Below are 23,055 nucleotides of genomic sequence, written 5' to 3'. Positions count from 1 at the left end.
TCTGCACTTGTATATAAATGCACTTCCTCTAGTATATAGTGTTTATGTAATTTAACCCTCTTAGTTTGGTTCTTTAAGCTCCCAACTTAAGTTACTGGTTTCATAACATTTTTAAACATATATTTTGAATATTAATATGGATCAGTACAAATAAGTGTGAATTTGAGAAAATGTATCCTCATCCTTTTTAGACTTAACTGAGGTGAATTTTCTTCACACTTTTCCCGTTCACACTGTTTTTTTTGTTGTGATTTAAAGTGGCACTTGTGTCACTCAATACTGCATCCTCTTTAAAAGTACTTGATGACCCATATTTGGTATAACCTAGGATTGATTTGAGTACTGCTTCATTGGCTCACAAAGTGAGTTAGAATTGGGAGAAGGTAAACCATGACTCTGAACAGGATTAGAGAAAGAAAATGGATGCAAATCCTAGAAGTCACTGTCAATTTGATGTATTGGAATATTTTAATAGACTGCTTTCCTTATAAAGGCTATAATGTGTGTAACATGGATTCATGTGCTACCATCACAGCTATTTCTCACTTTTATCATTGAGTGGAAAGAAGTAATAGCAGTAAATCGAAATTCTCTCATAAATAAAAGTTCAGGGCCAAACAGTTTCCAAGCTATCAGTGAATTCATCACTCTTTGGTCAAAGCAGTCAAGTACACTAATAATTCGCACCCACCTTTTACCAAGCTTCACTAACAGATTCATTGCTATTCCTGATCAAGGCTCAAAAGCAGAAATCTTCCTCATTTCTTGGTAAATGAGTGACAGAAAATGGAAAAATAAGTGAAGAATGGAGCGGCTTGGTAGGTGAGAGTGGTTAGCACGTCGGCCTCACAGTTGTGCGGTCCTTGGTTCAAATCCAGGTCAGTCCTCCTGTGTGGAGTTTGCATGTTCTCCCCAGGCTTATGTGGGTTTTCCTTCAGGTACTCCGGTTTCCTCCCACATTCCAAAACATGCATGGTAGGCTGGTTGGGCATGTTAAATTGCCCCTAGATATGAGCGTGATCGTAAATGGGCTCCAGCACCCCCCTTGTGAGGATTAGAAAATGAATGAATGATTCAATAGGATGGTGATCAACAGCCATCACCCAGTTTTAAGAGAATAATGTTTGTGTGTAGCTTCACACCTAATCTGGTAACGATGGTCAGAGATAGATTTGGCCATTTCATTCGTTTCGATGTTATCAATATTGTTCCCAAGCCACCGTGGTAATATTGATTTTCCCATCCTAAACAGTCTCCTGTCAGGAGCAGGGAAATAAAGTAAATATAGTTATAAATGAATGAATAAATAAAAACCTTAAAATAAGTAGCTGCCTTGTTGGCAGTAATAAAAATAGGTCAACACTTTTACTTTCATTTGTAAACTTATTCAAAGCTCACTTGTTATATTTATGGGGTGATCTGGTGGGAGGGCCATTGGAAAACTGCAGTGTGTGCGATGTAATTTTTTTATACTGAATATTGCACACCAAACACTCGGAAGAAACTATAAATAAATTTTACCCAATATGTTTACCTCTCTTGATCTTTCCTATTGTTTATTTTAAACGAATATACATTTTTATTTGAATGAATGTGTTGTGCTTGTTAATGATAACACTGACACTCACCATATTTTCAGTGCCAGTTAATATGAAATTCAATAATATTTCTTTACAATTCCATGTTGGATCAGTTCATTTTGTGTAAAAATAGACTTATTCAAGAGGCCATGTTTTCCTTGTGACGACAGCCACGTGAACTTTCTGATTGGGGTTCTGACCATAAGGATGATACCTTCCTTCTCTTTATTTCGGTCACCAGGAGTTAATAACAGGCTTAGTGGGCTCTCAAGGGGGATCTCACTGATGCCTTTTGTAGCTGCCAGTGTGTCAGTGCCACTATTGTTCTTTTGTTTCTGTGCCCTCTAATTCCACTCTCCCTTACCATGCTTTCAGGATTTCTTGCGCTTTTTTCTACTTCCCACATTGGCTTTCTTTTATTTCCTCTCCCCAGTGCAGAGATTGGTCATTAGGCTGCCATGGCAAAAGATTTAATTACTTTTCACATTTATGTCTGAAATGGAAGTCGTTGGGAGCATTGGATGTCTAACACTTTCTCCTCAACATGCTTAGGGGAGACGTAACCCTTGATAAAATCCCCCAAAAAGTTTAATTCGTTTAAAAAATATATTTCATAAAGTATACATTGGTATAATATTTATCCATTCATTCATTTTCTGCTTATCCTCACAAGAGGGGTGGGATACAGGAGCCATCTTCCGTACTGCGAGTAACAATTTATAACAACCGTAATTTCCTCTGTTTTCACATTCATAAAAGAAAGAATATTAAACCACTCGATACTTTTTATGTGGGCCCTTTATATGTGGTATTACGCTCTGACTATCCGTGTCAGCATTTGCACTCTTACAGTAATAGCCAGTTTGTCTTCTCATGTTCTTTTACTTTCACATTGCCGCTATTAAGTTCTTACTTCTTTTGATGAGATCGGCTATTGGGACTGGGGGGCTTGTTGCTTAATCGTGAGGAAGATGATGCAGCCCCTCCAAGCTAAGTGTAATGTCTTTCAACTATGATTTTACTGTCGTCCAGGGTCCAAATCAGCAAATGGGGTTGGATAGAGAATAATTGTTAGTCAATAAAATGGTCAGTACAGTGTGTGTGTGTGTGTGTGTGTTTTCATTCAGCTGTGAAATGGGTGATACCTCCTCCAGGTCTAAGAAAGAGTGCAAAGGATAGAAGAGGTTTATAAAAGCATTTAATCCAGTTCTATAACTCCAACTGTCCCTCTCATCTTTCAGATCATTTTGTTGCTCCTCTCTTCCATAGCATTGTCCCTTTTTTGTCTTTTTTTTATGGCCGTATTATGCCCGCACTCCAATCCCTTCCCCTTTTTGACTGTTCTGGTTGCAGAGAGAGGGATAAATTCTGCCATCGTGCTGACACAGCGTTGTGCTATCTACTGTAAAGCTGATTCTGTAGAGTTGACAGAAACTCTTTCATCCTGTCATTCTTGGTCCTTATTACATTTAAACACTATCCCAAGTCTTTTATATGAGAAACCATCCATTACTAGTTTTATTAGATTTGGATTTCTTTATTGTAGTATATGTAGTTCCATTGTGTGTATATATATATATATATATGTATATGTATATATATGTATATATATATATATGAATTAAAATAGATTGGTTGTTCAGCTACTTTCATTCAATTATTAGATTACATTAGAACTTTATTTCATCCCGTATATATATATATATATATATATATATATATATATATATATATATATATATATATATATATATATATATATATATATATATATATATAAAATACGGGATGAAATAAAGTTCTAATGTAATCTAATAATTGAATGAAAGTAGCTGAACAACCAATCTATTTTAATTCACTTGCCATACAGAATATTTCAATTAGGAAACTAAAATTGTCCTGAAAAAATGTTCTAAAATAGGTAGACAATACCTTTATCATTTATTTCAATCCCAGTTGAAAGAATCTTGTTTAATAAATTGGGGGAAAAAACTGAATTGATTTTTTTCTGATGTGTTATACAAGAGAAAAATGTAAATAAAAGTCAGTACTCCCCAGATGTGGCAACCCAACATAAGATTGCCCACCCTACCTTGTCATTAATGCCAAATATCCCATGCACCTGTACGTAAATGAATGAATTCTCAACTCTTTGACTTATTTTCATGGAAACATATTCCAATTATCAAACAGCAGCAAAGCGGTTCGTGCTTTTCATGCTCTAGCAGTGTACAATATCCCTCAAAGCATGTCTCTCTCTGCCTTTTAATATCAGCCATTAAACCATGTAATTAAATATTTGTTTTTGCGGATAGGATTTTTTAAGACATTCTTTGCCTCTTACGAGCACTACCGGTTAAGACCCACACATATGCAGTATCAGCAAATCCTGTTAAATGGTTTATCTCATAAACAGACACACCCACACAATGCACAATAATTGGGAGGCCATTGCCAAGTTTTGCAGAGTGATGTTTCAGCATATTGCTTGTGGCACAAATGGTTGAAAACCTGTGTTATTACAGTACTCCTTTTCGTCGGAAAATATGAATAATAGACATTTCAAATGAATGAATAAATTGTCCTTTTTTTCAGCTATCAGCCTATGGAGGGAGTGTGATCTACACTGTGTCTTACACAGTGGATAATCAGGACCATATGATCCGCGTCACTTCAGAACCAGACCTTATTCTTGAAGTAGGTGATATGAATCCCCCAAATTACAAACATTATTATTTTGTTTTTTATATTGTGGAGTATTTTTAGATGACTGAAAAGTAGATATGTTATTTTAGTGGCTGTACCTTATTGGTAAAGGTGGTGAAAGTGGGAAAAAAAAATCATTTACGTGCTGCGGTTGGCCAGCTAGATGTTGCAAGCAAAAACAAATAACTAGATAAAATTACAGTATTTTTGTAAGATAAGCCGCATCTCAGTATAAAAGAATGAAAAATGAAGAGCAAAAACCTTGTGTGTATATATATATATATATATATATATATATATATATATATATATATATATATATATATATATATATATATATTTGTAGGCGTAAATGGTTTTCCATTTCATTGTGTTTCATTATGCCCTGTGACACATTAAATTACTGACGTTCTTCTTTTCTTTTGATTACATTTATGAAGGATTACTCTAAATAAAATGGATGAAAGGAAACCATAGAAATGAAATACTAAAGGATGCGTAGACAGACTAAATAGAATAAATATGGTTATTAAAATGAATGAGCCTAATTGGATCATTAAGGCTAGAAGAGGTAAGAGGATACAAGAGACGTAAGCATAGGAAGAGAGAGAGAGAAATATGTACAAATCAGCTAATGTTATTTTAAAAAACATTTCCATGAGAGTGACAGACTGGGAGGAGGAGAAAAAGGAGGAAGACAAGTGTCGGCCTTGTTGACAACAAAAAGCTGCTGAGAATGATGACAATGCCGAACCTCCTACACGCTGTCAAGCTGCTCCCTGTCATTGTCTTTGCTGCCTGTCTCTCGGCAATCAACTTTCCCAACATGCTTTATCTGACAGCCACCAACAAGCATGCAAGCATTTGAATTCTGTGCATCTTGGTTGAAAGAATAGAAAATCTTCTCTTTTTTTTTTCTTTTTAAATTTTTGTTTATGGATATATCTTACAAAAAAAGCAACAACCCAAAACATAAATGCAATCAAGATATAACCAAATAGGTTTTAATGAATACCGATCAAATATATATATATATATATATGTATATATATATATATATATATATATGTATATGTATATATATGTAAATATATATATGTATATGTATATGTATATATATGTATATATATGTATATATATATGTATATATATGTATGTATATATATATATGTAAATATATATGTATATGTATATATATATATGTATATATATGTATATATATGTATGTATATATATATGTATATATATGTATATATATATATATATATATATATATATATATATATATATATATATATATATATATATATATATATAAATAGGTGTATGACTATAAAGCAAGTTGAAAAATAATGCACCATTTTGCAGACTATAATGAATAGATATTTATTTTAGAGTGCGGGTTATATAGAGTATGAATTCTGGTTGTGCTTAATGACCTCAAACCTATTTTGTTTAAGCATCACTGTAAAATACTATACTGCACTATACTACTTGAGCTTCATACTATCTCCAATAAAGTGCTCAAAACATAAATTCATCACTCAGCAAATGCATAAATAATAGAACAAATAATGAATTAATAATACAATGTTAAAAGATAAAGAACAAATGTTAAATGTAGTATATTGATATTGATCCCTATTGTCAGGTGCACCTTATATATAAACATAAACTTCATTCAAAATTCATCGGTGGTGCGCCTTGATCCAGTGCAACTTAACAGTCCAAAAATACAGTATTCAAAATGTCTGTGGTTTTACTGTTATATTAGAATTCTATGAACAAAAGTTCAAGATATATTTTTTTCTGCCTAGGTTGATTTGAAATATGTATTATATTTCCCTTCCTGTCATGGCCCATCAATTGTAAGCACTTTATGTGTCTGCATCAGCACAACTTCTGCTTTCCATCTCCTCTCTCAATTAGTTGTTATTTAATGGCTTATTGGCATAGTGGACTCCCGTTCTTCCTCCCTTTCCTCTCCATCAGCGGTTGTCACTCTGCGTTAAGCGCTACATGCCATCGATCTGTTCTCAACAAGAGATCGTCAAATACCTGAGCTGGGCTCAATTCACTTTTCATTGAGTGTCTTTGCAAATATTGACAGAACCTGCAGCTCTTGATCTAATTATGCTTACATCTTTTGTGGATCTTAAAGGACAAACCAACTTGTAAATCAGAATGCAGGAACACAAAATGACATTCCTTTCTCTGCTAGGGTGGCGGAATCACCATTATGGACAGGCGATATGGTCGACCCGTGTACCCGTCCTCACCAAGCACCAATCGCATCACTCTTCTTCCTGAGAACTTCCTGGTTTCGGGGACTGCTCAGCCAATCAGTCGCAGGGACTTCCTGACAGTGTTGGCCAACATGACCAGAGTGATGGTCAGAACCTCTTACAGTACAGAATCCAGTGCTGTTTACAGGTACAGGAACAAGTTGAATCAGTAGATCTGATTTTTTGAAAATGAATCAGATAATGAATGAATGAATAAAGATTGTAATTGGTATTTCTAAATGATTCATTCTAATGTTCTTAAATGTGTGTTTTCAGACTCCACTTATTCTCGATGCAAGTAAGTCATCCCTCTGCAAAAGGAGGGATAACAGCAGCAGCTGTTGAAATGTGCTCTTGTCCACCTGGATATGCCGGAACGTCCTGTGAGGTAACAACTTTTAAACATATTTTTATAAAGACAGTATGGATAACGTAATGTAAGTTGGAGTTAGTGTCCAATTTATGGGTATCATACACACTCAAAACAATTGCTATTTTCAGAATTCTACAATTTTATTAAGGAATATATATGTATCATTACATTCACAATATTATCCACATTTGATCAACATTGAATTACCTTGGTCTGTATGTTTTAGGCTTGTGTTTCTGGATTCCGAAGAGTAGATGGGCAGCTGTACAATGGTGTGTGTCAAGCGTGTCAATGTCATGGGCATGCCACACAGTGCGACCAGATCACAGGTCACTGCTTGGTAAGTTAATTATCAAGTCTTTTAAAAATAAATATGAACGCTGAGGTTTTTTGTTTTGAACTTCAGCAATGAGCAAATAATATTCATTCATTCTTCACCCTTACCGCACATCCTTATAAGGGTAGCAGGGGTAGCTGGAGCCCATCCCAGCCGACTTCGGGCGAAAGGCAGACTGTACCCTAGACTGGTCGCCAGTCAGCCGAAGGGCACACAGAGAGACAGATGACCATTCGCATTCATAATCATAGCGCCGCCAGTGGGAATCGAGCCCGCACCTGCCCGCAGCAAAGTCAGGCGAATGAACCTCTATACCGTCAGGTGGCTTAGACATATAATGTATGACATTGATATTCATCGGTCAGCTTTTCAGCCTGCAGGAATCTAATTGATTTTAACATGAATAATTGTCACAAGGTCTGAGTGCACACGGATATCACTCAATTATAAAGTACTAAAGCACATCTAGCTGATTAGCACAGGATTCTAAAAAACAACATTTGAATACAGTGGACGGGTTAGGGTGATCATCAGCGTATTGACTCAATCAATGAAATGTTAAAATTAACATCCGAAGAACTCGCTAGAATAAATAGATCTACCACTTACAGATGCAATTTATTAATTAAAAAAGACCTAATTTGTTCCCCCACTGAAATTAATTACAGAGAAAAATGCATTGGCAAGTGAATATCAGTAGAAATGTTGTTTTTCAAGGCACAATGCCAAGGGAATAATTTAATTCAGGACCAATTAATTGAGAACATGCAATATACATCACAGTACAGCACACCAGTCATCAGATAGTGTTTGAGAAAATTAATAAATGACCTCGTCCTAACATTACAACTACTTTCAACATGTCCCACAAGGAGAAACCAACACTGCCGACACCTTGTAAAGGCCAACCGAGGAATTGCAGTTTCAAACATTACACACCCATACCAACATTGTCTACATTAACTTCGCTACCACATACAGACTGAAAAAAATGCAAGTTGTAAACTTAGTTGTGAACAGGCGAGAACACATACTGTGGCAGATTGGTGGGTGGTTTCTTTTTGACTCGCTCAAAAATACACCTCGTACATGCTGCGAGACAGCTTGACAGTTAATCACTTAAAAACATACACACACACACATGCGTTACTCTTTTACATATTCATCCACAATGATTGGCAGACCGATTGATGCCCAAAACAGAGTGACTGAATATTCTTGTGGCTCTGCAGGTGAACACAGCATGTGCTTGTGTCAGCAGTGAAGATACGTATATTAGATTTAAAGAAGAACTGTATTGGAAAGGTGACATAAAAACTGCAGTGACTTTAAACAAACATCTGTTGTTTATTTTGGTATTATCCTAAAAAAATAAAAATGCATTACAATCAATTACAGGTTACATGTTGTCCTAGAGTACTTTTTTCCTTCCATCGACTGCTATAGAAGTTGAAATTTAAACATTTCACTCGGGAAGGATGATAGAAAAGAGTTTATACATATATTAATGACAGATAAAAAAAATGGCCTTTACGAATCAAAAGAATAAAGAGCCCCATTTTGCATGTGTGCGAATCTCATTACACAGGTCTTACCCCTTAGAAGTGGCACCTGTTAAGCTGAATTAATAATGGCGTTTAAATATAAAGTGCTTTTTTTTGCTGGATATGAAATTCCGGGACAAAACCTAGCTTTACATTTTCAACTCTGACCACTAAAAATGAGAAAGGATCTGTCATTAAAGATTGTTTTCATCCAATTGGTTGTCTGAATTGTGTGCCAAATTCCCAAACAGATCTTGGTTACAGGAAAATGAAAGTGACCATTTTTAATTTCAAGCACCTCCATAAAAATAGAGGTCTGGAATGTACAACAGTGCTTTGGTTGGAAATACTGATCTGCCTTATTGTGTATGTTTACTCCAGGACTGCTCCCACCAGACCACAGGCCCCTACTGTGATATGTGCCAACCTGGGTTCTACGGTGACCCCACCCTCGGGTCACCAGCAGATTGTCAGCCTTGTGCCTGCCCTCTCAATATGCCTAGTAACAAGTAAGTTATCGAGACTTGGGGGGCTAATTCTAAACATTGTCTTCAAAAGACACCATCTATTCCTGCTGACCTTTTGGTCCCGTGGCACTCAATTCCGTCTTTGTCTTTTTTAAAAGGCATCACAGAAAGACACCCACTTTCTGGTGATAGAGCTCAAATATCACCAGAGCAGTTGGTGTAAATGCCACCTATATTTGGGGAAATCACTTTAAAATCCATCCAAAATCTGAAACAGCTGGCGCTGTGAGCTGCTGAAAGAAGGTGGTCTTTTGGTGTGCTCCTTTTAGTCTGTTAGTTGATAATCACAGGTGTCTCGCTGAATTATTCCTATTTATTCATTCATTTTTGTTTTGCTGATTCTCAAAGGTTGCGGGTGTGTTTTAGTCTATCCTAGCTAATTTTGTGCTAAAATCCTTTACCTTTCCCAAAAACAAGAAGCCACCTTATAATCCTGTTGGGTTTAGGTATCAATTTTGGTTGTCTTAAATAAACATATTTTGTTGGACCATAACTTTATGATGCTGCCGGACGAAGGTGGTCAAGACAAACCGCGTAAATCACCTGTGTCAAAGTGGCGGCCCGGGGGCCAAATCTGGCCCGCCGCATCATTTTGTGTGGCCTGGGAAAGTAAATCATGAGTGCCGACTTTCTGTTTTAGGTTCAAATTAAAATGAAGAGTATAAATGTGTATTAAATTTCCTGATTTTCCCCCTTTTAAATCAATAATTGTCATTTTTAATCATTTTTTTCTGTGTTTTTATATCAAAAATCATTTTGTAAAATCTAAAAAAATATTTAAAAAAGCTAAAATAAACATTGTTTTAGATCTATAAAAAAACTGAATATTCTGGGCTTTTGATCCAGTTCTTTTTATCCATTTATTTTAAAACATCTAAATATTATATCTAATATGGTCCGGCCCACATGAAATCAAGTTGACGTTAACGGGCCCGCGAACCAACCCGAGCCTGACACCATTGGCATAAATAAAACAATAAAACAAATAATAAAGAAATTAAAACACGAATTACAATGTTTAAAAAAAAATGGAGCGCTGAAACACAAATGTACACACGTGTGCACAAACACAACAGCTGAGAATTTTCATGATGCAGTAGTAAGGAATCTTGTCCAGACTGCTTCTCCCAAGCTAAAGACAAGACCACCCCCCCTTCCCCCCTGCAGTAATAATAGCATGGTGGTGCCAGGCCTATGCCCCCTTAAAATAGCCCTCTATTCCTTTGCTTTATGTACACCAAAACCTGCCTCTCAGTCTAGACCGACTGATCTGTTGTGTGCTTACATAAAAGGTCTCATTGTTTTGTTCAAAAATGTGTGGTGATTTATAGATAATCAATCCAAATGAGTTTAGTATTCAGAATGTTTGTTTTTTAAAATTTACATCTGAGCTCAATTAGCTATCTTGTGAACGTATGTTTTGTCATAACTGTCAATTATCAACATCCAGCTATGCCATCCTCTCATATAAATCAAAGTGTTCTCCTTACTGATCAGTGCAATCTCTGATGCCAGATCAGTGTTATTTTTATTTTTTATTTTACATCATTTGGAAAAAAATAATACAATGTAATATCATAATATCACAAGGCTCAAAAAATCAAAAAAGTGCAATGTTCTGCCTTGAGAAAACTTGTGTCAATTGTCTAAAGATGAATTAGTTACCATAGTTTCTTATTGTGGTGACAAAGCGATGATATTCAGTATAATATTTTGTTGACCTTCTTTAACAACTTATAAAATGGTGAATTACCTGAGAAACAATCTGCGTGCATTTCTACAAGACTAAAACCACAATAAAAACCCTGCTAAATTTATACTTACCTCATCAATAAAAAAATGTCTACCTCAAATCTTTGAAAGAAAAGATCGGTCAAAACTTTTGACGAGTGGTGTGTTTCTTCAGTATTTTTATCTTTATTTTTATTTATTTATATTTGTTGCATACGTGAGGTAGCTCAGCTCAAACAGTCAGCTAATGAGCCTGTCTGTGCTCGGAACCTGATCCAGCAGAACTATCTATAGTTTATGGAAGTGGGAGGGTGACACTCGCTCTCACTCGATCCCCCACTCTTCATTTAGGGTACATTTTGAGCAGAGGACCATTATTTGTAAAAACCCTAGTGTGCAGCGTGTGTGTGTGTGTATGTGAGAACGTAAATGTGGGTTCAGAAGCGTGTGTAGTTTTGAATGCACCGGGAGACAAACAATGGCCCTAACACGTTTCTGTTCTCTCTTTCTCATTGCCATCCTTGCTGCCCCTCTCTCTGCTGTGGGACAACGTCATGATTTCTCCAATCAACAACTTAAAAAACTAAAACTTCATCGTCCTGGCAATCACAACAGTTTCAGCCCAACCTGCCACCTCAGTGAGAAAGGAGAACTGTTGTGTGACAAGTGTCAGACGGGTTACACCGGACCGAGATGTGACAGGTAACATACACACGTTTGATGGACAGTTGTATTTATCTGTTTATTAATTGAAGTATAGTTTATTACAGTGTTTGTAAGAGTTTGGTTTGCTTATCTAGCTGCATCAGTTCACATTTTAAATCCAGGCCATAAAAATGAATAGTGAAGGGATTATAAATGCTTCTGATTCCTTTTCCATTTTTTTTGCGTGCCATGTTTGTGTAGTCATCAAATTATTTTTTCTCCATTCATTTAACTTTGCTATTCATATAGCTGACAATTTTCCACGACAAAATACTAAAACAGACTAATGTTAAATGTGTACTGAACAAGCAAGCCACTTATTCTTGTTTTTTCATCTTAAAAGCTACACAATACATTGTAAATATACTTTATACAGCTTTAATTGCATCCTATTATCTAGACGTTGACCTAATCTTGTGGCCTGAGTGTTTATGCATATAATATGGGTTTCATTACAAGTCATGTTTAAGTTATTGTTTTTCCTCACATTTTTGCTTTTAATTAATTGCTATCCATCAATGACAAAAATCATTACTTATCCTATTAAAGCCTTCTGTCACTCTTGTTAAGCTGCTCACCCTTTCAAGCTAACTTTCTCCTTACTGGACAGCTTTTCTAAGCCTTCCCGACAGTACTTTGTCAGCTTTATAGTCTAAACCTCCATTTGCAAGACATCCTGAAACAAAGTGAATATTGTGGCAATATTCGGCGAATCGTCCGAGTGCCATTTTTCCATGTGTATTAATATTACAACCTAGTGTGATTAGTTTCCATTCTGATGGTACTTGAATACTAGGACACTTATGTCTTTGGCCCATATATAAGGTGTCAGACATTCTGAATCATGAACTTTTAGTTCTATTAAAAGTCTTCCTCGCTGTGGATGCTTGTCTGCAGGCTATGATGTGGCTCAATGACACATGGCGGGTAAATATAGACGAACGCCGCCCCTTTGGCGTGATGGATTATATTTGCCAGGGGGCAAAACAGTTAAAGTTGAAATAAAAAGAAGGATATAGAATTCTTTAAATCTATAATGAAGCTGCCCGATGGTGTAGAGGTTTATTCGGCTGACTTTGGTGCATGCAGGCGTGGGCTCGATTCCCGCTAGTGGCGGTTTGATTGTGAGTGCGTATGGTCGTCTGTCTTCTCTGTGTGCCCGACGGCTAACTGGCGACCAGTCCCTTACGAGGATGTGCGGTATGGAAGATGAATGAATGAATAAATCTGTGAGGGTCATCGGAGGAGGTTAGGAATAAATAAGTGAAATAAGTGTTAAAGATTACGAGAATAATGTTGTGGTAAAAAGATGTGATATGAGAAAAGCATTTAAATATTAAAACAAACAAGCCAATATGTCAAAATAATAAAATTCATTTAATCATTAAATATTAAAGTTTTGTAAATAATATCTTCCAGTCCAACTACACTATAGGATGAATTATGAGTATTTGTGGGCAATGTTGAATAAAAGGCTTTTTTATCAAGCAAAATTAATTTTGTTTTGCTCAGTTAAGGCAATGAAATTTAAAGATGTTTTATATTTAAAAATTCTTTTAGAAGCCACATTCCAAAAGCATTTCATTTAAAGACTCCAAAATAACAGTTTTTATTTTACTTCAGAAATTGCGGCCCGTCTAGCGTATCACCTTTCGCACAAGGTCAGGTCAGATATTTTCAAACTGAATAAACTGGAGTGAATCAAACTTTTTCACACAACATAGAGAATGTCACTAAGGTGGACCTTCTTTGAAAGCTTGAATAAATTAATTGATAATTTCTTTCCCCAGACATTCAACCAAATTGCTGCTGAAGAATAAGATACAAAGTTAATATTCATGCCTTAAAAGAAATGAAATAGTGAGTTTTTTTGCAACGTGAGTTTGAATTTTCTTTAAAAGCTTCGTAATTCCTCCTAGACAATTTTCTCCATTATAAAGCCAGCACAAACCTGAGATTTTACAACCGACTGCAAATAGACTTGATTTGAAAGAAGCACGATCCAATTTTGAATCCTTTTTCACTCTACCAAAGCCACAATCTTGAAAATACAGACCAGCATGGTTTAATTGGCTATAAAGTTATTAAACTTACTTTTGAAACATACATCCTATTCCAAACTACACTTTTCCTGACCTCTTATTTGGTTCTTCTCTACAATTACAATACATGGTAGGCATCGGCTAATACTTAAAGCACTAAACATCTTATTTCAGTAAAGTAACAGACTACATCATTTGATATCATATATTCAACCCATTTGAGATTTATTTGTCATTTTTTTATTTCAAACATATTTCGTTGTATGAACTGGAGTGAGCCCACACACACGCACTCACAACACACACACCTAAAAGCTAATAAACCAGCTCTATTGAGTACCATGGAGGGTCTCTAAACTCAATTCTCTCTCAAAACTGAAGACCTTTCTCATTCCCCTTGTCCTCCTCTCGTACACCACTCATTTCCCCCCTCCTATCACTCACCCATGCTTTCTTATTCCGTCTCAATGTTTTCCTGTGGCATGGAGCAGAACTGCCAGTTTAAGCTATTGGAGTTGTTTTAATTATGAACCAGATGAAATGATGTCAAAACAGAAATGAATGGAATGGTGTGACAATCGACACTTGTCACACTTGCGTGTCCTTGAATCACTCAAGGAGGCAAACAGACCCTGTGAAACTCTTGTTTTATAATCAGAAGATTGATGTTGGCTACTGAGTTTGTTCAAGTTAGGACTTTAGAACTGAGTTTTATTTCGTTATGCTGCCTGGTAGGTGTTCCAATGGGTATTACGGACAACCTACTGTCCCGGGAGGATCTTGCCAGCCCTGTGATTGCCACGGTAACCTGGACCTGTCTAGACCCAACAGCTGTGATCCAATCACGGGCCAGTGTCTGCACTGTCGGCATGGTTACAGTGGCGGTGCATGCGACAGCTGTGATGACGGATTCTTTGGAGATGCCATCACTGCCAAGAATTGCCAACGTAAGTTTTAAAAGGATAGTATTTTTCTACAAAGGATTGCTTTGACATTATGGCCTTCATTCCATCAGAAATAGCTATGGAAAATTACGCATGTGGCAAAGCGCTCCAAAAATATAGCAAACAAGGTGCATTCATTTTTATTTTTTAAGGTTTGGGAAACTTAGTTTGCATAAAGTGACTTGAGATGAAAAACAAAAAAAACATTTTAAGTTGGGTTAAAAAAATATATAATGCGAGCAATTTCACGCAGGTTTGAAATAATGTCAACTAATATAGTGGGAAACACAACGATCCTTTTTATTTAAGAGACACACTGACAAGCAGTCTAAATTTTAACTTGCTGTGATACAGGTACAAATTGGACTCAATTTTACTGCATTAAGTCCTTTGTTCATGTTAAAAAAATGCAAGAAAGTTGAAAGCTACCCAATTAAAGACGAGCACATTGCTTGTTTTTGTTTAAAGTAAAATTTTTTCGAGTTTTGGAGTGTTCATACTTCAATGTATGATTGTATCCTATTTGAATATGGATATGTATATATTTATATGGATTTTTTTGTTTTTATTAAGTCTCTAGCATTTTGTTTCGTCAAGAAAAAAAACAAAAAAACACTTTCTTTCTTTTTTCTGATGGGTAATTGTCATGGTAAATACGGTCCAACGTCAATACAAGCAATTATTTTAAGTGGTCACCCAGCATGTGAGCAATTGTTTCTAAACGTTGAACAATTGTTGTTAAAAAAATAAATAAATATATATATATGTATATGTATATATGTATATGTATATATGTATATGTATATATGTATATGTATATATGTATATGTATATATGTATATATGTATATGTGTATATGTATATATGTATATATGTATATGTATATATGTATATATGTATATGTATATATGTATATATGTATATGTATATATGTATATATATGTATATATATGTATACATATATATACATATATATATGTATATATGTATATGTATACATATATTTATTTATATATATATATACACACATATATATACATATATATATACACACATATATATACATATATATAAACACTGTGTTTTTCAAGTTGTATTCTAGGGGCAAATAATGCCATATCTGAACCCTTCATAATTTCATTCTATAACAGATTATTTCTTCAACCGATATTTATTGTTACAGCCGCTATTGATTATCACCTGGTGACTACCCTGCCAACATCCTATCATAGAAGGAGCACTATATTATGGCAATATCTTGGGACATAAATGAGGAAAAAAAACATAAAAATTCTCAGCTGCTAATTGTATTCTAGAGAAAAACTGACTTCCAATAGCTTCTGTGTGTCAGCAGGGGTGTTATAACGACATGTAATATTTCCTCTGTGAAAAAGTCAATTGTTGGAAACTGTTGTCTTTAATCATACCGCAGAAATAGTCAGTACACCATCTGGAGTGTTTGGCTGCTTATACGCGTTGTTGCGTTCCGAGGCTGGCCGGCTATTGCCAAACAGCTGTAGAGGTGTGATGTCAAAGTGGCAGCCAGCTGTGGCGATGAGTGAGTACACAAACTCTACCTGAGTAAAAAGGAGATGCACATCTGCAGATGTTGCTTGTCTGTGAAAATGAAGACCCGTGTTGTTGTTGCCTTGGGTAGACGGGAAAAGAAAGACGGCCCGCAAAGTGCGATGGACAGGCTGTCCAATCAGCAAACAGATCAAACACAAAGGCGCCGGGATGGGGTGGCTTCGACTGTTAATGTCTGTTTGATAGTTCATTGTTCTGTAGCTGTTTTCCCTCCAGCTAGTTAAATGGTTATTGATTAATTGGCCTGATCTATGGCACTGCTTCACTGCTGATTGGCTGTTCATGTCTGGGAGATGGAGGGTTGTTATTGATCTTGTGCAAATGACAAAAGACCAGTAGGAATTATTAAAAGACAATAACTCTTTTTCTGGCTCTCTGGCTCTCCTTATCGCTCCAAGTCATAATGAATTGTATTGAGTGGTGTCACGGAGTTCGGGTGAAGTCCATTTGTGTTGCGTTAGAATTTAAAAATGAACCTTTTTAGGCCAGCTTTCCGATCTAAGTCAACATCTCTCCGGTAAACATTAGAGAAACAGAGTTTATGGTTAAATGATGGCTCATTTTATCATATTTTGTGTGTGGGGGAGGTTCTAAAAACTAGTGAGACCTGATTGAAGTGTCTTTACCTGTGTAATTTTTGTTTTAATGCAATCAGCTGTCAGGCTCTTTAACAAAAAAATGGCTGTGTGTTAAGACCTACCGTATGCATGCATGTACATTTATGTGTATGTATGTATGTATATATGTCCTAAGCAACACCCTTATTTAATTATATATTTATTCATGTATTTATTTCTTGACCTACTTATTACCTATCTATTACCTATCTATTTATGTCTAAAATGCCTTTCCTATTCCTGCATCCTCACCCTCTTGCCACTGGAACAACGAAATTTCCCGAATACGGGATGAATAAAGTTATCCAATCCAATCCAATCCAATCATGATTGCAGCTTGAATTAGTCTGCAAACCAGTTGCCTTATCGAAACTTGAGAAATAACTAGATGTAGATCGTGGAAGACTTCCTGTGTGTGGTTCCAGTTTTTGTCCAACTTTACAACGTCTTTTTGAGTCTGTATCCGTTTTAGCTACCGCCACCAAGATGGCGCCGTTCAAGTGGCAGCCGGTGGCGGTAGCTCCGTCCACTCTTGCGTGTTTTTGCTGCTTTTCTGTCTTAATGATTTGATTTGGTGATTCTCAATGATCCCATTTACTTGGATTTGCTTTGTACTTTGTGCCTTTGCTTTTTTGTTCTGTCTAATCACCCTCTTGCTACTGCCACAATGAAATTTCCCGAATACGGGATGAATAAAGTTATCCAATGACCAAGGGAGAACATTAAATAATAGATTTGGTTGTCTAGGAATAGTTCAATTTCATCTGGTATTACATGATTGATTGATTAAAAACACATTGGAATTGTTTCCAGACTATACAAACAGTGTTATCTTCACAATCAAAGGATAGGGTAGACTAAAAAATTAAGAAAACAACCCAAAGCCCACATTTTAGACCCCAACAAGGCTCACATTGTGGCGGCTGACAGAATGGAGTCCAGATGGTCCCCCCAAAGGGTGAAACAGAGGGGCGAGAGACTGGGTGAGGAAGAGTGTGTGAAACAGTATTGGTATGAGCATACACACTTGTATTCCTTAACATGCCCCATTCATTTGCATATTTGGATGTGTAGGTGTGTACGTACTGGATACGTACGTGCTAGTCTGCCTCATTGCATTAATTTGTCTAGCCCTAACGGCGCGTCCCACCCCGTGTGTTGATATGTCTTTCTCTCTGTGCGTGGACATCTGCTGTAGCCTTTTTTTCTCACTTTCTCAACCCACACTCAGGTCTGTCCTTTCGTCTGCTTTGCGTCTACCAGAAGATGAGCGTGTGTAGCAATGTGAGGCAGGAAACTCTTAAGATGGACTGTTTCCTTCTTTTTTTTAAACATACCGATGTGTATGTGTGTATAAGCGTGTGACAACCCTGTATGCCAGATGGAAGTCGTGATGTTCTATTTTTTTTATTGCACTTGTAAGAAGTTGATTGGTGCGTGGGTTGGTGTAGTGTGTTTCCTCATTACACCTTGAGCACACTAATGTGTAAATACAGTTGAGGTGTAGACGGACACCCATCAGAGTTTTTGCAACAGCACTGAGTTATAGACCTTGACATCGTTTTAAATGAAGTTATCCTCACTATGGTCGTGGAGGGTGCTGAAGTCTATCCCACTCAATAATGGCCTCGTGGGGGACACACTGAATCGGTGGCCAGGCAATTGCAGGGCTCAAGGAGAAGGACAACTATTCACGCTTGATTTTTCATTTAAGAAACAAAATGACTTTGCCTAAAGACTGAATTTGTTAAGAGTGGAGCTGTGCGTAGCTGAATAATAAATTGGATGTCAACAGCTAATCCTGAATGCAACCCTAAGCACTTTAAAGGAGCATGAAGTGAACTCTTGAAATCCAAATAATTGATGCAAAATATGCCTCTTATCCTTCTATTGCAGCTTGTCGGTGCCATGTTAATGGGTCTCTTTCGGAAATCTGCAATAAGGAAAGCGGGCGGTGCCAGTGCAAGGAAAATGTGGTGGGACGACAGTGTGACGACTGCATGGTAAGTGTTTTGGCACATTAATGAACCATGGGGTCCGATTTCGGGATGATTTCTCACTCTCGTATTTTTTTTTATATTTTGTAACTACCGTAGAAAATTGACTTACAACATCCACTGTGTTCAAGTTTTGTTATAAACCCCAAATTAAATATTAAGAGTCAAATTTTATTACCAGATGCCTACACAGAGACTAACGGGGTGTGTAACTGGCATAGGTCACTACTTGTAATGCTTTCTAATTGTTTTAATAATCCAAAATATTTAAAAAAAAAACATAAGTGAACTATAAGTAATATTTTTGAATGTTAACCTTTTTGTTGCTTGTTTTGTTTTTGGTGCTGAAGTTTAGCAGGAATGTTATCTTTAACAAAGTGCCTGTAACTTAAGAAATACTATCTAAGATCTAGTACTTTGATTATAGATGCACCAAAATGAAAATTTTGGGCTGAAAATAAAAACTGAATATGAAAAAAAATGAGGCCCAAACAAGAGATTGAAGGCAATCTCCTACTTAATTAAATTGCCAAACATATTTGACATTACGACATTGATATTCATCACTGAACTTCTCAGAATTCAGAAATGTAATTAATTTTAACACGATTCATTTTATACCATTGGCAGCCAACCGAGTGTTGTGAGGTTAAGTGGAACAGAAAATGATTGAATGTTTATAACAAATAAGTTGTTGTTTATTTTTTTGTTTGTTTTCACGACCTTCTTTTTGTGTCATACGTGTCTCGCCTTTATACCCATGCGATCCATGTTTTGATTGGTCCAGCCCAATTACTGGTGGGATGCCGATCGCCACGAGTGCGTGGCCTGTCGCTGCACTCACCTCGGCTCCGTCTCTCAACGCTGCGACGTTGAGGGCCGCTGTATCTGCCGGCCGGGATTCGCAGGCACACGCTGTGATCAGCGCCGCCAAGGTTACGAGAGACGGGAGACACGGCGCCCAGTGGAGCGCGTCCCCGTAGAGGCCGTACAACAGAGATTGGGCGTGCCATCTCGCTCGGGAGGTTGTCCTAGGGGGGCATACTGGCCCAGTGCTGGGGTAACATGGCACGGAAATGACAGTGTTGTGAAGCATGGTTGCCTTTTTTTCTATGTGAATATTAGACATGAATAATACAGTAGCCCAGTTGTGATTAATAATGTTTTAAAAGGTTTTTTTTGACAGCATGTCCGTGGTTGTTGTGTTTCGTGTAGACTGGCAGCCCCTTTAAGCGTAGGGAACCCTAATCAGAACACACATTAGTCTGAGGGATCGCATCTGTGTTGTTGTGTGACCACCGTTTTACGTATGATGTAACAGAGAAAACCTAATTTAAATATTTTGGGTCAATTATTTACCCGGTAACTCTCATTTTATAAGACTGTTACTTGTATCATAACACTATGTTTGGATGCTGAAAACGATTGAGAAATTTGTTGGTTTATTGAGCATGTTGCAGATGGTAAAGCCCTTTTGTGTGCTTTTGGAGTGCAGTCGTTTGTTTGTGTGACTACCATCATTTTAGGTAATATCTTCTGAGACAATGGATTTAAATTGATCATGAGCCAATCTAGTCTAATAACTCATGCAGTGTTTTGATAGAGAGAGAACCAACATTTTCTGAAAACAAGATATGGCGTGCAGTGGACTTTACTACTTTATAAATTGTTCGGCAATCTTGCCCTCCCGTCTCACCTTGTCTGATCGTGTTTGTCTCCAGGCTCAGACATACGGCCTCGTCGCAGGTGGACAGTGTGTGCCCTGTCACTGTAACTCTTTTGGTTCCAAGTCGTTTGACTGCGATGAAAACGGTCAGTGTCGCTGCCAGCCAGGTGTCACCGGACCCAAGTGTGACCGCTGCTCACGAGGATTCTTTAACTTCCAAGAGGGAGGCTGCACACGTAAGTAAAGCTTGACTAACTGGGGGAAAAGTGGGTTTAAATGTATAGGACCACCCCCTATACCTTTAAACCCACTTTTACGGGGGGTGGAATAGGCCTTCAATACTACAAAATCATTACATTGTGCATTATATTATGGGATAGTAATTGAGATTCTGTAATGGACATATTTTTTAACAATGGTTGTATTTTTTGTAAGCAAATGTTTAGAGTATTTAGAGTAGTAAAGAGAACAAGCACAGTAACATAATGTAAACAAAAGGTGTTTGAGGCAGAGGAGGTGCTCTTATTTATTAATAATGTCTAGCTCTAGCAATCACGTTAAAATCAACTAAATTGTCTTTTTTTTCCATGTTTTCCCGACTTAGCTTTGACTGGAGTTCATTGACACTGGTCCTGAATAATTTATCTTCAGCTCTAAATATTGTTTTTAAATATTCAAAGATGTCATCAGCACACCTTGTTTTGCAAAGGAAAATAATTAAGGTTGATTCCTACCATAACTTTGTTGTGTCAAAAAGAAATTAATGGATCAGTGAGCAGAATTCTTACGAATAAGACAATATAAAAGTTTTTCAATTGGATATTTTAGTCATGTATATTCTGACTTCTCCGTTAATAGTAGCCAATTATTCCTTTTGTGTGCTTTCCTATTTGAATAGATGCCTTTCTTTTACCACTCATAAAACAGCAGGTTCTTGCCGATAATTTGGTTCATACACTATTACGCGAATTCGAAGTACTCCCAGTGCATGTAGTTTTGTTCTTTTAACAAAAGTATGCTTAAGTGCTGTTATTACTATGTGATATAATGTGGGTTCCTCTACTTGGATGCCTGTATGCAATGCACACTATAAAAATGTTGGCTGCAAGAGATTTAAAATATGATGCATTGTGTTATCAAGATCTTGCCCTAGTTATTGTTCAAAGTTTAAATATAAAACATCTGTGAGTCAAGCTTTATGTAATAGCTAATTGTACAAATACGTATGAGCTGATTAGAATTCTGTAGGCAGTGTCCATGGTGATGTGCGTAGCACTTTAAAGCTTTCCAATGCCTATTTAAAGCCTCAGGGTTTCATGATTGGTAATGTTTATATTTGAGATGCTCATTTGCTTGAATCATCCACTCCAAATGTTTTGCACCGCAGGCAGCAGGTGTGGCAAACTTTATTTGAGCTGCCTAAAATGAGGATTAAGAGTGGCGACTATGAATAGCGTTCCCCCTTCAGATGTCTCTATGCAATATGGCAAGGATGCCAACCAAAATTGACAGCCAAGAACATGCAAGAACAAACAAAGCAAGCCCTGTCTCAATCATGACAGAATTATAAGCTTAAGATTTTTTGGGGGCATGGCTCACATTTAAGTTTTGGTGACTAATATGTGATGTTAGTCTTTATTTATTGCCGCAGCCAATTTAATCTGATGAATCAGAATACCAGAATATAGTGGTTAGTATTTATAACAAAACAGGCTGGCCAAATTTGCTCTCCGTATTAGCTTATGGTTTTATTTCAGTTTGGAAAGTTCTCAAATGAGCAGCCTCACATAGCAATTCGAAACTACAAGTCAGTTTAAAAAAATCCAGTATCTACATTACTGATGTGACGCACATTATCCCAAAACAATCAATAAAAAAATGATGCTCTTATGTGTCACAGCATGCCTCTGCGACCACGTGGGAAACAATTGTGACGCCAACACAGGACAGTGTATCTGTCCTCCAAACACAATTGGAGAGAGGTGTGACCGCTGCGCCCCCAATCACTGGGGCCATGATATCATGACTGGATGCAAGGTACCATGACCATAACAAACAATGCAGCTATTTGATCATCCAGGACAGAACATTCCCAATTTATATTGTGTGAAGGACTATCTAGACATATATAAATTTTCTGTATATCATTTTTTTATATTCAGCATCACCCTTAAAAGTTATTCAAATCAAATGACAACCCCAAACATTTAAACAAAGCAGTTAACACAAGGGATGCCCCGATGCTAACTTTTTGACTTCCGATTTGATCCGATTTTTTTCAACGTATGTTTAATTGCAAAAGAAAAATGAATGCAACTATTAAATGACAAAAAAATATTTTTAGTAGTAAAGTGAGCCCAGGTGGTACATCTTCAAGAAATGTTTTTTTTTTTACAAATTATTATTTAATTTAG

The 23,055-nt window shown here is 36.6% G+C and overlaps 1 protein-coding gene across 2 annotated transcripts in view; it reads left to right on the top strand.

Annotated features, from left to right (window-relative positions):
- The window catches only part of lama2 (laminin, alpha 2), a 118,037-nt gene that overhangs the window by 43,341 nt on the left and 51,641 nt on the right, over nt 1–23,055 (top strand). For both annotated transcript variants that reach the window (XM_077586783.1, XM_077586781.1), the window contains exons 16-25: nt 4,176–4,277; nt 6,508–6,719; nt 6,848–6,959; nt 7,171–7,284; nt 9,207–9,334; nt 11,699–11,785; nt 14,566–14,777; nt 18,875–18,981; nt 20,697–20,877; nt 22,542–22,678. In XM_077586783.1, coding sequence (XP_077442909.1) covers nt 4,176–4,277; nt 6,508–6,719; nt 6,848–6,959; nt 7,171–7,284; nt 9,207–9,334; nt 11,699–11,785; nt 14,566–14,777; nt 18,875–18,981; nt 20,697–20,877; nt 22,542–22,678 — 1,392 coding nt within the window. The remainder of the gene's footprint in view (nt 1–4,175; nt 4,278–6,507; nt 6,720–6,847; nt 6,960–7,170; nt 7,285–9,206; nt 9,335–11,698; nt 11,786–14,565; nt 14,778–18,874; nt 18,982–20,696; nt 20,878–22,541; nt 22,679–23,055) is intronic.

Source organism: Stigmatopora argus, chromosome 19 (assembly GCF_051989625.1).
Source record: "Stigmatopora argus isolate UIUO_Sarg chromosome 19, RoL_Sarg_1.0, whole genome shotgun sequence".
NCBI lineage: Eukaryota > Metazoa > Chordata > Actinopteri > Syngnathiformes > Syngnathidae > Stigmatopora > Stigmatopora argus.
Note: the sequence above shows the minus strand (reverse complement) of the source record. Positions and strands in the feature narration are given on the sequence as shown.